This window comes from Dromaius novaehollandiae, chromosome 10, assembly GCF_036370855.1.
Source record: "Dromaius novaehollandiae isolate bDroNov1 chromosome 10, bDroNov1.hap1, whole genome shotgun sequence".
Classification (NCBI taxonomy): domain Eukaryota; kingdom Metazoa; phylum Chordata; class Aves; order Casuariiformes; family Dromaiidae; genus Dromaius; species Dromaius novaehollandiae.
Window position 1 is genome coordinate 14296419 of NC_088107.1, and position 15655 is coordinate 14312073.

At 38.6% G+C, this 15655-nt stretch overlaps 1 protein-coding gene across 2 annotated transcripts; it reads left to right on the plus strand.

Moving 5' to 3' along the window:
- Positions 1–1076: 1076 nt before the first annotated feature.
- On the plus strand, positions 1077–13230 carry LEO1 (LEO1 homolog, Paf1/RNA polymerase II complex component). Of its 2 annotated transcripts, none has more exons than XM_026097066.2 (12): positions 1077–1234; positions 2430–3125; positions 3381–3488; positions 4254–4348; positions 5027–5172; positions 6648–6732; positions 7103–7197; positions 7482–7616; positions 8213–8348; positions 8655–8841; positions 9123–9220; positions 12943–13230. In XM_026097066.2, exons 1-12 carry the CDS (start codon positions 1177–1179, stop codon positions 13045–13047), a joined length of 1944 nt encoding a protein of 647 aa, XP_025952851.1. In that variant the 5' UTR covers positions 1077–1176; the 3' UTR covers positions 13048–13230. The 2 variants fall into 2 exon arrangements, with proteins under 2 accessions (XP_025952851.1, XP_025952852.1); XM_026097067.2 differs by having other exon boundaries at positions 3384–3488.
- Positions 13231–15655: the final 2425 nt, after the last annotated feature.

The following is a 15655-nucleotide window of genomic DNA, read 5'->3' on the forward strand; positions in this document are numbered from 1 at the left end:
ATGGTCTTGGAGGATCATTAAGATTTTGGGGAGAGAATACTTGCAAAGTGACTGGGTGAATACCTACAGAAAGTGAACCCATAAATCTTATTTTTGTTTTGCTGCCAAACTTCACAAAGATTGCCTTGCCATGGTAGTTGGCTTGCTTATTGCAGGCTGCTTTTCCTTCTGTAGGCTTTAGATTATGGAAGTGTTAAGTAAAAACTTAAAACAGGCATTTCATCTTTTGTGCTTTAGTTCTCGCTTTGCTCAGTGTGGGCATTGTTTGAAGATGAGAAGCCTTTCCGAAGGCTAGCACGTGAAGCAAGCGAAAAGCCGCCGAGGACAGTGTGCTCCAAACGCTGGAACAAAATGCTGTATTGCTGGTAGCAAGCAAAGAAACAGCAGAATTTTGGAAAAATCTGCCTTGACTTTGTAGTGCTGGGGAATAATCACCGCAAGTCCTTCGTGGTCGTGTGTGTTATGAAGATGTGCAAAATCAACCATAAACGCTATCGAGCTGTGGGAGATCAGGGAACGTGGTCCCAAAGGGATTATTTATTCTTGGCTACTAAGGCCGTATTTCCCTTGTAATATATTTAACATCAGTATGCGGAGTGGGGAAAATATGTCAGTCTGAAATCCACAGCGTGTTTAAAGGGTGATTGACAGCTCTTATTAGACCGGCGGTGTAAGCATGACCGAAGTCTCGACCCCCGTCTACCGGCACGGCACATGGACTGCTGCAAGGTCAGTACCGCCCTCCCAGGAGCTGTTGGCCGGCCAAAGCCCAGGGGAGGCGGCAGCGGCCGCGGCGGGCCGGGCCGGGCCGCCGGGCGGGAAGGCGGGTCGCGCGCTGCACCCTGCGGCCGCGCCAGGCCCCTGCCCCGCGGCTCTTGGCCGGCTGGGCGTGCGCGTACTCGCTGCCGCGGCGCCGCTCGCCATCTTGTTCACGGGCACCGCGGCCCGGCCCGGCCCGGCCCGGCAGCGCCGCCCGCCGCCGCCCCGAGGGTAGCGGGAAATCCCCGCCCGCCGGCGGCGCTTGAGGGCGCGGCCCCTTTAAGAGGCGCCTCTTCCTGCTCCTCCCCCTCCTCCCCCCTCCCGCTCTCATCCGCGGGCGCCGCGCGGCGCTCCATCGACGTCACTGGCAGGCGCCGGCGCGGCGGCGGGGTGGCCGGGGAGGGCGGCCGTTGCGCCATGGCCGACATGGAGGATCTCTTCGGCAGCGACGCCGACTCGGAGGCGGAGCAGAAAGGTGCGGGGCTGCCGGGCGGGCGGGCGGCCGCGCTCCCATGCCTTGCCCCGCCCTCCGCGGCGGTGCCGCCGTGCTCGCAGCGCGGGCCCCCCCGCCTTGCGGCGCTGGCCGCGGGGAGGCGGAGGGGCCCGGCGGGCGGGGCGGGCGGGCGGCGGCGGCGCGCGGAGGACGGTGTCGCCTCGTGAATCCGGCTGAGCGCACCCGCTCCTCCTGCCGGGGAGTCCGCGGCGAGAGGTGCTGCCCTGCGGCTCTTTGCACGCTTCGTTCTCTAGCCAAAAAGCGAAGTAGCGTGCGTTTTTATACCTGTTGCCCCCTGTAAAATGCTTTCCTGTAGTAAGGGCGTTTTACTTTCTTTAGCAGTTAGTGCGTTAGTTCCCATTTACCTGCTCTAAAATGAAGATCCAAATCAACGAAAAAACACTTTCTATTGACTCTGCCCCATCACCCCGTCCCTGGAAAACTCTTAATCAGAAACAAATGAAAAGTTTAATCCTGATGACGAATTTGATAAATGGAGGTTCGATCGTATGTTTGCTTAGAGCTGCTTGGGATGGGATGATGGAAAGGAGGCGCGTTTCCGGTTTGTGAATTTTTATCGGGAAAAGTTTTAACTGTCATCAGCATCTAAAGGAAAATGATGGAGCGCATCCCGGTAGATACTGTTTCAGATTTAAAGTCACTTGCATATTTTCAAAGTGCTGCTCTCAATGTACGTAAACTATTTTTCAAAGCAGATGTTCTTTTTTTTCCTGATTATGATTGTATGCCACAGCCCCAGCACTTAAGAGTAGCTCTGCTGTAGCAAGTGTGTCAGGGTACACAAAAGGGTGGGGCAGCTAACTTTGGTTCAGAACTTTGATTTGTACAATTTCATAAACACAATATATATTTATTTCATGCCTTTGCTATTTCAAATTTTATTGCCTTTTGTACAACTGCATATTCTTTCTAGGAGCTCACAATCTTAAGTAATACATTGTGGTTTGAAACGTTATGTGCTGTCCATCCTTTTTCATGGTCCCTTTCGTTGCCTGTGCCTTTATTTGTATCAGTAACATTTTCTTGTTCTAGGTAGCTTTTACAGTTGTTTCCTACAGTTCTCTGCATTTTATATCTTTTAAAGAAATACCCATCTCTCTATTTTTCTCCTTGTAGGGACATGTTAACTTTTGAAAGGGTGACATTTGTTTTGCAGATTCTGATTCTGGATCTGAATCTGATTCCGATCAGGAGAATGCTGGCTCCGGTAGTAATGCTTCTGGAAGTGAGAGTGACCAGGATGATGACAGGGAAGCAATCAAACCTAGTAATAAAGAGTTATTTGGCGATGATAGTGAGGATGAAGGAGCATCACATCATACGGGGAGTGACAACCACTCTGAAAGATCGTACAATCGCTCTGAAGCTTCAGGACATTCTGAGCACGAAGATAATGATCAGTCCGATGTGGATCAGCACAGTGTTTCAGAAGCTGCTCATGATGATGATGATGACGACAGGGGGCATGGATCAGATGAAGGCAGCCATCATTCAGAGGGAGACGGTTCTGACAAAGCACATTCAGAAGATGAAAAGTGGGGCAAAGAGGACAAAAGCGATCAGTCAGATGATGAGGAGAGGCAGCAGAACTCTGACGACGAGGAGAAAGTGCAGAACTCTGATGAAGATGAAAGGCCACAGATGTCTGATGATGAGGAAAGACTCCAGAACTCTGATGAGGAGAAAATGCAGAACTCCGATGATGAAGAGAGGCCTCAGATCTCGGACGAGGAGAAGATGCAGAACTCTGATGATGAAAGGGCCCAGCATTCTGAGGAGGAGAAGATGCAGAACTCTGATGACGACGAAAGGGCCCAGCATTCTGATGAGGAGGAACAAGAGCATAAATCTGGTAGGACTGAATACTGTTGTAATAATTTGCCTCTTTGCCAGTTTTGTCTGTATTGTTTCATTTATATTGACTTGAAAAGACTCAGACTTAAATGTAAAGGCATTGATCACTTAGCTTTCAACTATGATCCTCTTCGTAAAGGTTTTTTATGCAGTTTTTTACAATGCCTTATCATCTGAATCAACTTAATGCAGAGGAATTCTAAAATATGTGAAACAAAATTCTTAATTTGCTGAGAATAATTATACTCTCTAGTAGAGTCTGCAAGGGGCAGTGATAGTGAAGACGAAGTTTTGCGAATGAAACGAAAGAAACCAATTGCATCAGATTCAGAAGTAGACAGTGATGCGGAAGGACAAAAAGGTAACTGGTGGGGTTGTGTGCATGTGAGGCTTTTGCGGGTTTTTGGTTCATTTGTTTTTCAAGCGTTTTCTTAAACTTGCCTTGTTCATCTGCGATAAAACTGATGCAATTAATATTGTTTGCTATATGATGTAACTATAATGTCACAGAAATAACAAGAAGGTACAGCAAAAATTCCATGTGGGGAAGCATGCACTGTATTTTTGATGGTTAGTTCTGGTTAGCTCTACCTGCCTTTCAGTTTCCTCCATGACAGGTAGAAGCTTTCTTATGTAAATGTAGGTTCCCTTCTTTGTTTCTGAAGGAGGTAAAGAAATGGAGCATATAGTCAGAGGAGCCTGAGAGAATATACAATGTTTTCTGTTTGACTGTCTGAGAAATAGGTTTTGATTTTTCTCAGAAGTAAAATTTCCAAAATGTATAATAAATTTGCTGTTTACAAGTATTTTTATTGTTTATTGAATAAAAAAATGAACTTTTAGTCTTGATTTTTCTGTTGCTGTTTTTCAACCAGGTTCTCCCATCCAATAGAGCGTTTTCAGGACAAACATAGCTTGAATCTTCAGCTTAAAAATACAAGGGAAAATTTTTTTGTGGGATAAGAGAATAATCTTTGCTTCATAAAATCACCTACAAAGATTAAAAATTGAAAACGTTTTAGTGATAGTAAAGGCAAAGGATGTGTTAAGCTTTCTTCTGTGTGTGTGTTTGTGTATATATGTGTGTGTACAGGCATATTTAAAAATAATAATTTTTCTGCTCAAGAACATACAGATGTTATGGATCTGTTTGGAGGTGCAGATGACATTTCTTCAGGGAGCGATGGAGAAGACAAGCCACCAACTCCAGGACAGCCCATTGTGAGTAGACTTGACTTTTGAAAGTAATTGACCTGCCATTCCACTTTGAAATTTGGAAGACTGAGCTTGATACAGCTTAGTGAAAAAAAGATCAACAAGTGGTTAAGTAAGAAGCTACAGGTCATTTCGCCCTAGCTAAAATTGTAATTAAAATTTTACATGTAGCTCTGTTAGATGGATTCATTTATCCATCTTCCCCCCATCCCTGCCACACTTTTCATATATGAAGGAAATATATCGATTGTCATCAGGTAAAGTACGAAGTCATAACTGTCTTTGGTACCTTAGTACAGCTCTTTGACAAATATTTTCATTTCGAGTCTTGATAAAAGATAAAAACATTTTTTGATCTACAAAAAATATCCCCAATTGTTATTCCAGCGCTCAACTGAAAATATATATATGTGCAAGTTCTTTCGCTATTTCCTCATTGTCTTTGGTTTTCTGTGTTTGCGCTCCTGTTTGAAATCACTGCAAGTGGGGTATGAAAATGCTGAATTTGATTACTTTCACTGAGACTATGCAAGGTTTTTTTTTTTTTTTTTCTTTAGCAGAAGCTACCTCCTGTCCATGTGTGCATATGGATGATGTCTTTGGACAAAATGCAAGTGCTTATTTCAACAGCAACAGTGAGACTGGCATTTTTCACTTATGCTTGTTTTGCTTTTTCATCATTAGGATGAGAATGGGCTGAATCAAGAACAGCAGGAAGAGGAGCCTATTCCAGAGACTAGAATAGAGGTAGAAATACCAAAAGTAAACACAGACTTGGGTAATGATTTGTATTTTGTGAAGCTGCCCAACTTTCTTAGTGTGGAGCCCAGGTAATTATACATTAAATACATATTGAATAGGTTTTTTTTTAGTGTTTCACTATATTGCTTTTGTTTTAGTAGTAAATTAAATATGTTGGCCATATTTAAAATGGTTAAGATGCACACTTTTTTGTGGTCAATCAATAGTAATCTCCATTTGATGATTATCTAATCAAGAAATGAGTGATTTTTCTTACAAATTTGGAGTTACAAGTTTGGAGCTTGATTGAGTAACTTTTCATCTTAAAACAGAACAAAAATACGGTTTAAATGAAAGCATATACTGTCAGTTGAATTCTGAACATAGCTTCAGGCTCTCAGAGATATGAAAGCCAAATGTACTGATTCATTCTGTACTTCTGAATAATTAAAATATTATTTTGAATTTTAAAATAAGCCTATTTTTTACCTGTGTACGTTACATATGCTGTTTTAGTATGAAGTTACTTACTTTATGATTTACCTAATCCAAGCTAAATAAATTTGCTGGAATTCATGCAGAGAAACAAAATAAATTAAGAGCCCTTTGTGATATGCCCACCTCGAACACTTCTAGTGAGTTGCTGTTCAATCCACCTCTTCTGGGTGTTTCATCAAAAAACTTTATTGGAGATTTTAATAGGTGTCGTCTTACCTGGCAGTGCAGCACTGTTTCTGTCATATGTTAGTCAAGTAATGCTTCAGGCTGTCATGCTATAGGCTGTTTCAGGAGAGTATTGTTAATAATCTGGTTAGTGGCTGTAATCAGTGAGAGAAGTCCTGAGGATCTCAGGGCTTGGTTGGTCAGATAGGACTGAAAATGGGACTGTACAGTAGCAGGGACTGTATTACTTATTATTTATTATTACTATCATTTATTTTCCCTTGCAGCAACCTGGAAACTATTAGGAAGGAGGCTAGTAAATGGGCACTTCTCTCTCTCTCTCTCTCTCTCTCTTTTTTTTTTCCCCTCCTTTATTCTTCAGTTGTCAGGTTTTTTGAAAGCAGAGAGGAAAAATCATCTCTTATTTCCCTTTGTTTGGTTTTGTGATTAAAATAAAAAATAGAGACTTAAATGTTGTACTGGTAGAGAATCCCTAATTCAGTAAATTTATAAGATAATCACTTTTCTTTTGACTTTCTCTGTATAATATATATATTTAGTTCCAGACTTTAGTTCCAAACTCTGACCTCATCATTCTGATACTGAAGAAACAGTATTTTCTGAAGCAGACTTGCTTTCTTTAGCTGGAGCTGTTTAGAGTCTGAATGTTAGAAGCTGCTATAACTGATGGTAGTGAAGACCCTTGGGCAGGTTTCCTGTGGTGTAGAATCAGTGCAGTAAATTCCATTACTGCAGAACTGGCTGTCTCACAGCTGCAGTGCTTATTGTTTTGTGCAGCTTATAATTTAAACATTTCAAGCACCTGTTATTTTGCACAACACTAGAAGAATCTGTATACATTTTTAGAAGAATAAAGACTGTGTTGTATAATTTATTGCAGACCTTTTGATCCCCAGTATTACGAGGATGAATTTGAAGATGAGGAGATGCTTGACGAAGAGGGTAGAACTAGGTTAAAACTCAAGGTATAATGTTAACTTTCCTATTTTCTTTCATAATCATCTAGCTATGTTTTCCGAAGGATATTTCAGATATTGTAGAATGGTGTTTTGAGGTACGACTCAGATTATGAAGGTGTGGGCCAGTTCAGCACTGAAGAAAGTTGGTCAGTTTTAGTAATGTCTAACATTTTCTTACTTGAGCCTTTTTTTTTTTTTAATAGGCATAGGCAAAAAGGCATTTCCCCTGTAAAAGTCATCCCTTTCATCTTCCTTTCTTTGCATCATGCAGCATGTTATCTAGCCCTTATAACCATAATTCTTGACTTCTATAGAGTATATTTTACAATTTTACAATGAGTTTACTATGAGTTAAAACAATTTTTTGTTCTTACAGGTAGAAAACACCATACGATGGCGAATGCGGCGAGATGAGGAAGGAAATGAGATTAGAGAAAGTAATGCACGGATAGTCAAATGGTCAGATGGAAGGTTAGTTTGGACTTTCTGCTGTTGAATGAATGCAGTAGTTGCCTTTCAGTGAAATGCCCTGGCATGCAAAATTGGAAGCTCAACAAAATTTGAAGTCAGTTCTGCACAGCATTAGTTGTTAAAAAGTCTCAGTGCTTTCAAAATGTTATACTCTGCTTCGTTTGGATTGAAATATAATTATTGGCTATATATAAAAAGGAAACAGGAAGGTTTCCTCCATTTGCGAGTGAGGCAACCAGCAGAATGTAGTCTCGAAGTAACTGATAATGTGATTCTCTTTTAAGCATGTCACTCCACTTGGGCAATGAGGTCTTTGATGTGTACAAGGCGCCACTACAGGGAGATCACAACCATCTGTTTATCAGACAAGGGACGGGTCTACAAGGACAGGCTGTTTTCAAAACAAAGTTAACCTTCAGGTAAATGTATGATTCTACATCAAATGGTGATACTATTTTTGCAATGAACTGAATATAAAAATTAAGAGATACCATTTTGTAAACCTTCAGAGCTAAACTGTTTAATAAGAGTGTGCTGTTTTTCATAGTTGGTATTTGGATAAGATTTTCCTAAGCTAGGTCTCCCAGTCTGGAAGGCTAGTATGCTATGCATGGCAGTATCTAGAGTATTTTTTTTTTTTTTTAATTGTATATATTTTAATTTACATTTTTAAGTGGAAAGCTCTCATATGGATCAGAAAGCATATTAATGCTCTCTGAAAGGAACCTTTTTTCTGATTTATAATTGCCATTAAGATGATGATTATGGCTTGGAACATTGAACTGAAAAGTGAGGATGATTTTTTAGGCCAGTAATGGACTGTGGAGTGCTTGCTGGGAGAGGAATTGATGTCTCCAGTATCTGTTCTAGTGCATGTGAATTTTAAATATATAATAGTGCTTTCACTTTTGTGCAGATGGATATTTGAATTTGTAAGTGTGCCTGCCCAACAGTTGTCTTTAGAAATTGGATACATTCTTTTAAGCAGTATTTAACCCCTAACATTTTATAACAGGCCACACTCTACGGACAGCGCCACCCACAGGAAGATGACTCTGTCCCTTGCAGATAGGTGTTCAAAGACCCAGAAAATTCGTATTTTGCCAATGGCAGGTCGTGACCCAGAGTCTCAGCGCACAGAAATGATTAAGGTATTGTCACATGGGAATTCTTTATTTGCTGATTTAATCTAAAAAATCACAAATGTAATATAGCTGAATGTGTAATGACTTCCTGAAAAAGACTGCATTTTGGAGATATAGACAAGAGTTGTTTAGTCATGAGTGTAGTTTGAGCATGGCATCTTTTTTGCTTTAAAATGGCTTGTTTTCTGGCTTGATAGTTTTTACACTGCTGTGATTTCAAAAGCTTCAGGGGAATACTAGGTTTTCAGAGTATTTTTTTTGTTGTTGTTGTTCATCGGATTTTATACACTTTTTTTTCTTTGGTGGGGACAGAAAGAAGAGGAGAGGTTAAGAGCTTCCATTCGTAGAGAGTCTCAGCAGCGAAGAATGCGGGAGAAGCAGCATCAGCGTGGTCTGAGTGCAAATTATTTAGAACCTGATCGCTATGATGAAGAGGATGAGGGAGATGATGCAATCAGTTTAGCAGCTATCAAAAACAGATATAAAGGTGGCATCAGAGGTAATAATAAACCTTACCAGCAGGTAGATAGGGTCTGTATAATCAGATGGATTAATTTCACGGGAGAATCCTGGTAAGACTGTATTTTTACCTGTCCATTTGAGACATGAGAAAACATGAATGTAGCTGTGTGGGGTTTTTTTGTTTGTTTGTTTTTACTCTGGGGTTAGATTCTACCTGCTTTTTGTGGGATGAAAAGTAAGAGAATTATTTTTAATACTATCCTTTCCTCACCAGTTTCAGATAAAAATAAATATTTATCTTTTCATTTTTCTTTGTAGAGGAACGTGCTAGAATCTATTCTTCTGACAGCGATGAGGGCTCAGATGAAGATAAAACACAAAGACTGCTCAAGGCAAAGAAACTTACTAGTGATGAGGTAAGAAAAGGATTTTGTTCTTAAAAGGCTACTTGTTTTCGGTCATGAGCATTTCCTGCCTACATCTGGTTCTTAAAAAGCTGAGATTTTTCTAATTTCATTTATGCTGTGATGAATGTATTATTTGACTTGGCATACTTTCCACAGTAATTAAACATGCTAATTTCTCATACACTGCATTAATTCATAGACCTGAGTGATTTCTGAAGGAGGTCGCTACTGTTATTGCTGTTTTATAGATGGAAAAATCGATGTAGAGTTATGTAAAACGACTTCAGCAAAATTATGCAAGGAGTAAGAAAGCGTAATATCAGAATCCTAGTGCAGTATTGCCTGCTAAGCTATGTGTTCCTCTTCTGTTTATTATGGAAACAAAGGAAGCCTCTTCATATAGCACTTCTGCTCTTTTTAAACAGAAGAGTTAAAAACTGGGGTGCAGTTAATGCATTGCTAAACAAACATTATCCCTCACCCAAATATCATCCTAGACATTAGGTTGTGGTCAAGGTGAATGTTAGCTATAGTAGTAGTACTGTTTCTTCTAAAACTTTAAGGATTTTTTTTGTTTGTAATTGATCACTGCTAGGTATACACAAATGAATCTTTGTGTATGCCACATCTTGAGATTTGTTCGTTTAAGGTAATGTCACTTCTTCTGATACTGCATTGCGGTGTAACACTTTTCAGAATTGACTGATACCATTTTTAAGATTAAAAACTATTCTCATCCAGTGGCAAAGTGGAACCAGAAGGTGTTTGGACTCTATTTTCCATCAGCTAAACCTCTGTATACCTTCTTGACCCTTGTTCCTCATCCTAAAATGCTTCTGTGGCAGGGCCGCAAGACATTTACTGTATACCCTTGGGAGCTGAGAGGAGAGTGAACTTTTGAAAGGAGTCACAAGTGGCAATTGCCCCTAGCTCCCTGGCTTACTGCTGCCCTGCTGCAAGAGGGAGGAGGGTTGGGCCAAGTCCTTGGCCTGCTTGGTTTCAGTACGCAATAGCTCACTCTATTTGAGACACAGGCTGTTCTGTATTACTGTAATCCGGCTGTTGATCAGCAGGGTGCAGCCCTGAGTTGGAGCTGAGCTCCCATTTCCTCCAAGCCAAATGTGGCTTAGCAGGGGTAGTTTGGACACACTCCAGCTCTGCTGATAGCCTCCCTCACTGTGCGGGAGCATAATATATTCAAACCTACCTGACTTCATGGGTTCTTATTACTACCTTGTAGAATATGAAAGAAGTGTTTTTACACTTGAGTTCTAATTTCACTAATCTTCCTGTCTTGCTTTATTTTAAATTATATTTTATTTTAAACTAAATATTTATATGTAGAATAACATACAGAAGCTTAAAAATAAAGGAAGTTTCAGTAGGTCAGTGTAAGCTTTTGGAATATCTTTCAAGGCTTTATTCAACTTTGGCTTTGTATCACCATTTCCCTTGAGATGATTTTAACTATTTAAGTTATTTTAGCTATTGGCCTAGATTTCTTTCCAATTGATTTCATTCAGTCCTTTCTAGTGTGCTACCCTAATAGCTACTGAAGTAGCTAGCATCTTACTCTTAGGGTCTTCTATAATAAAATCTGCTTTTCTTTTTAAGAGGATAACTTTGTAGTGTAGTTTGGTACATGTGCTTTTAGTGAATGCAAATCAGACTCCTGTAATCACAGCTGTTTGTTAGTATAAATTTGAATTCTTTATTGACAAGGCACTACCAGTTGTTACTTTTATGATACACCAACATCTAGACTTTGCAATTCTAATCTCAAGAGAAAACATTCAGCCAAACAGATTTCTCTGCTGCTTCAGCAATGATAGCATCCATTTTAAAATTATTTGATGTAAAGGTGATATTCCCATCATGGCCACGGAGAGGTGCTGCAGTATTTAAAAAGTAGTAGAGCATACTACTGCTTAACTACTTATTTTCAGCTAGCACATGTGGAAGTATGGCTTTTATAATACATAATATTTTAATATACAGGTAACATGGCACTTCCTTGTGCACAGATGTGTGTTTGTGTGCTGTCAGTCAACAGCACAGCACAAACCAAGTTGTCTTCGATGCTGAAAACATCAGTTTATTTTAATATACTTTATCACTAAGTGGCAAGTACTTTTGTTTTTGTTGTAATTAATGGGGATATTCTGATAAATAGGATAATGAATCGTTTAACAATAGCCTAGCTAGATTGCAGGAACCTGCTTGTTCTGAGGAAGAAGGTATCACTGAGATTCCCACCCTTAATTTCCATTTTCCATGCTTACTAATTTCCTCCCAGGTCAGATTCTTACCCCCTACTAGTTTGTTAACATAGAAAAAATTGTCTTGAATAAAAAATAGTTTACAGTTTTTAATTAAATTACAGTTTTGAAAACCTGTTTTCTGTTGCTGCTTCTTAAACTGCAGTTAATATGTGCCTTTTTTAAAAAAATAACTATAATGGAAAAAGGTATGAGGTTGCTTAGTTGAGAATATATTTTAAAAGATAACTTTTTTTATAAATAATAATTGAGTTACTATTTGTTCTTCATGTCCAAATTGATGAGTTTCGCATTAGCAACTAGTGAGTTGTGGTGTGAACAAATGTTTTCATACCCTTCTGAATCAAAATGTTGTTTGGAAGGGTGATTTAAACCGTACTGGTCAAAATGCAGATAGGTTAAAAAACATCCTGTCAGCTCTGTATTTAGGTGCTAGAAATTGGACATCCAGCCTCTGAAAGGCTTTATGGTATTGCTTAGAGACACAGTATGACCAAAAAAAAAAAAAAAAAAAAAAACAACCCGATATGAGTGGGTTATGAAACAATTCAGGACTATATTGTAGGCTACTTGACTCATCAAAGTCTTCCCCCCACCCCCCATTCTTGTATTCACAAATAGCTTTTTACATGAATTTGGTATAAGTCCTAGAGCTCTGCAGTGTGAATTGCTTCACCTGTTTCTGGTATAAGGGTTGACTTTACACCAAAAGTGAGAATTTTATCATGAAGTTATACCTTTTCCTTCCTTTAAGAGATCAATAACTATTCTACCTTATCTCCTTAATCTTTTTACCTGTAGAAAAACATTTAATGTTAGTTTACTTCACACACTGAAAGTCTGTATTTTAGCATTTGAAATAAATGAGGGATTTTAAAATTATATTAAAAGAAACTTCTATGTAAACTTAAATTTCTGTTCTTATGATTTTTAATTTGTACCTAGTTTACTCCGTGTCCTCAATTTACTCCATGGAGAGTGTAATACAGATTTTGGTAGTAGGCTTTTGGCACTGTTTGAAGAGCGTGTCCTTTAGGAGTGCATCTAAAACACCAAGGCATTATATTTCTAGAGGCTTATTTCAAATGTATCCACTTAATTCATAAGTGCTGAGAATAACAGTGCACATGCCATAAATCCAGGTTATGATATAAATTACTTTATGCCATAGTTGACTTTGAAGCAGTTATAGTTGTATATCCATCAAGGTAAATGGAGCTACAGCTGTATTATGGACCCTCTCATCCTGGGGTCTGTGACTGATAGCAATGTTGACTGTACTTAAAGAATTGATAAATAAGTCCTGCATTGGACTACCAAAAAGGGAAAGAATTGGAACAAGTAATTTTGCTTTTCTTTCAAGAAATACTTTTTTGGGTGTTTTGCTGTTCTGAGTATTTGTTTTAGCTTGAATTATGGGTTGGCTTTATTTTTCTTCTCTTTGGCCTTCAGGAAGGTGAACCTTCTGGAAAGAGAAAAGCTGAGGATGATGACAAGGCAAGTAAGAAGCATAAGAAATATGTGATCAGCGATGAAGAGGAAGAAGATGATGATTAATATTGAGAAAGCACAAAAGCTCATTTTTATATATATATATATATATTTATATATATATTGTACAGTTCTCTTACAGCAAAAGTGTAAGTAACCACAATGGGGTTATTTTGATAAAGACATATTCCGTTGATGTCTATGTTTCTGGTGTGAATAAAGTTTTCTGACTTTCTTTTATTTTTAAAATGCTTTATCTTTATTGCATCAGCTGTTGCACCAGGCATCACAGTACACTTTTTTTTATCTTTTACAGTACATTTCAGTTTTGAGAACTGTAGTAACTGGTTACCCAACTGCATTAATCACTGATGTTAATACGTTTATTAGGATAAATCTTTATAATCTTCATACAGAATGCTTAAATGGTAAGTTTGCTTGATGAGGATATGGAGACTTAGCTTATCATTTTCTATGGAAGAGCTGGAAGAACATATGAGTAATATAGTACAATACTAGCTTTTTCCTAGACATTCCTTATTGACAGGTGACCATGGACTGTACATTATTATGCTGGTATATTTTGATGACTGAAAATAGTTCTTAACCTGTTTGCATAACCTGTGAAGTTGCTGCAGTCAGCTATACTTAAAACAGGACTCATCTCTTAACCTAGAGTGGTAAACTGTTCACATTAAGACATGTATTTTTCATTTACTGAGTCTGGAACAAAAATCTGTCTCTTGCCTGAGAGTTAAAAAATAATAATGAGCATATGATAGCGATGTAAATGTTAGAGCAAAAGCACTTATTTAAACAAAATTGAAAAATTTCTGCAAGGAGGCATGAACATTTCCTTTAAAAGGTGCTGGGAACCACAATGCAAATATATATCTTAAATACAATAACAGCATTTCATAACATCATATGATCCTTATGGTGCTAGTTCTTATTCCTGGTTGGTTTTATGAATTGGTTTGTTGAGCTAGGAAGTTATTGGAAGAGAATATTGTGAACAGAATCATTGCTGCTCTTACATTATTTCGAACTACCTTATTTGATTATGCAATGCCAGTTGTAAAGTGGGGGAAGGCTGCAAGTTTAAGAAGTATCTGAACTGTTCCTCACTTTTTTCCTAAGATTAAATATCCTGTATGTAGAGTTTCCCTAGGAGGTAGCATTCAGATGTTTTCTGTGTTGCTTTTTTAACAGACTTTTCACACAGTCCTACAGAGTTTGGATGAGACTTGAAGAGAACAGAAATAAAAGAGAACTAGCTTAATACTTCTTTAAATGAATCCGTTGACTGATGCTGCAGAAAGTTTATTGTATGGATTTATGTTACATAAGATAAAGTAGGTAATAGTTATGTAAGAATGACTGTTACCCATCTCTGTCTTCCCCAGCTGAATCCAGCTTTCCTGTAAAATGATAGAAGGGTTTGAGTGCCGCAAGGTGAGCATTTTGCTGTCTGAGATTCCCTGGTGTCTTCCAGATATAGCTTTTAACCTGGACATCTTGCTTCTGTCACTTTTAATTAGGCTAGTAGTTTACTGACGTACTCTACCTCCATTTCTCCTGCCTGAAAGGTGCAGGAAGCAGTCTAGCTGCCGTAGCACAGAGCTCTGCATGTGCTAATGTATTCTGTTGAGGAGCTGACTGCAGTAGAGACATTTGCAAATATGAAAAACAAAGTGAAGAATTTCTACTCAGGAATTTGAGTGCCTGAGAAACTGTTCTTTTTTTCTATAAATAAAGTGTTATCTAAGAGTTCCTCTGTCTCTTTAATGTGCGGATAACACCTCTTTCTATCTGCTGGAATTTTGACCTGGTAATCCTCTTAGTTTAGACCTTTGCTGGGAGACTGATTCCCTCCATGAGGTTACCTGCTTTTCACTCGTTGCTTTCTCAGGAAGAAGCCAGCTATAGAGAGATGCGAATGAGACATGTTGTACTTTCACATAAAAGCCTCCCAGATACTTCTTAAACTACAAAGCTGGCATATGGAGCACACCACAATTTCACTGATGAGATGTTTGCTTTTATGTCAGTTTAATTAAAGTGTGTTTGCTATTTTTATTTTTCCTGCACTCCTAAGAGTGAAAACGTGTTAATCACTTTCATAGGTTTGATGCTGACTAAGCCTTTACTTACTAAATGGCCTGCTTCAGCTTCCAAAAATGAAGATTTTTGTGGATTACAAAGATTAAAATAAGTATTTTTATACTGTCTTCTTTTATAAATTGCTCTTTTAAAGTCTTATTTAAACATGGAATTTTAGAAACAGTTTTTTTCTGTTTCTGTTTAGAAAGTGTTTTCTGAGCTTAAATTGCTTTAATAATCATATTGTAATTAAAGTCACTTGAAGAACTTAGTCTTATTCACAGTATTTGTTAGTTATGATCTTAGTGTATAATTTTATTTAGCTTGAAGACAGTTTGCTGCTATTAAATTAAAAATATTAAACCATAAGCAAAATGGGTAAGGAGAAGGGAAAGGAATGTTTACTCTTGTGCTTCTTCCAGAAAGGGTATGATTTGGACTACTTGCAAAAAAAAATTCCTTTGAAGACCTGATCTTAAGCTGTCTGAGTACTAGATTTACTGTGCTAGGATTTAGCATAAACTTTCTTAAAATGGTCACTGAAAGCTGTTCTTGGCTATTTGGTTTTGTT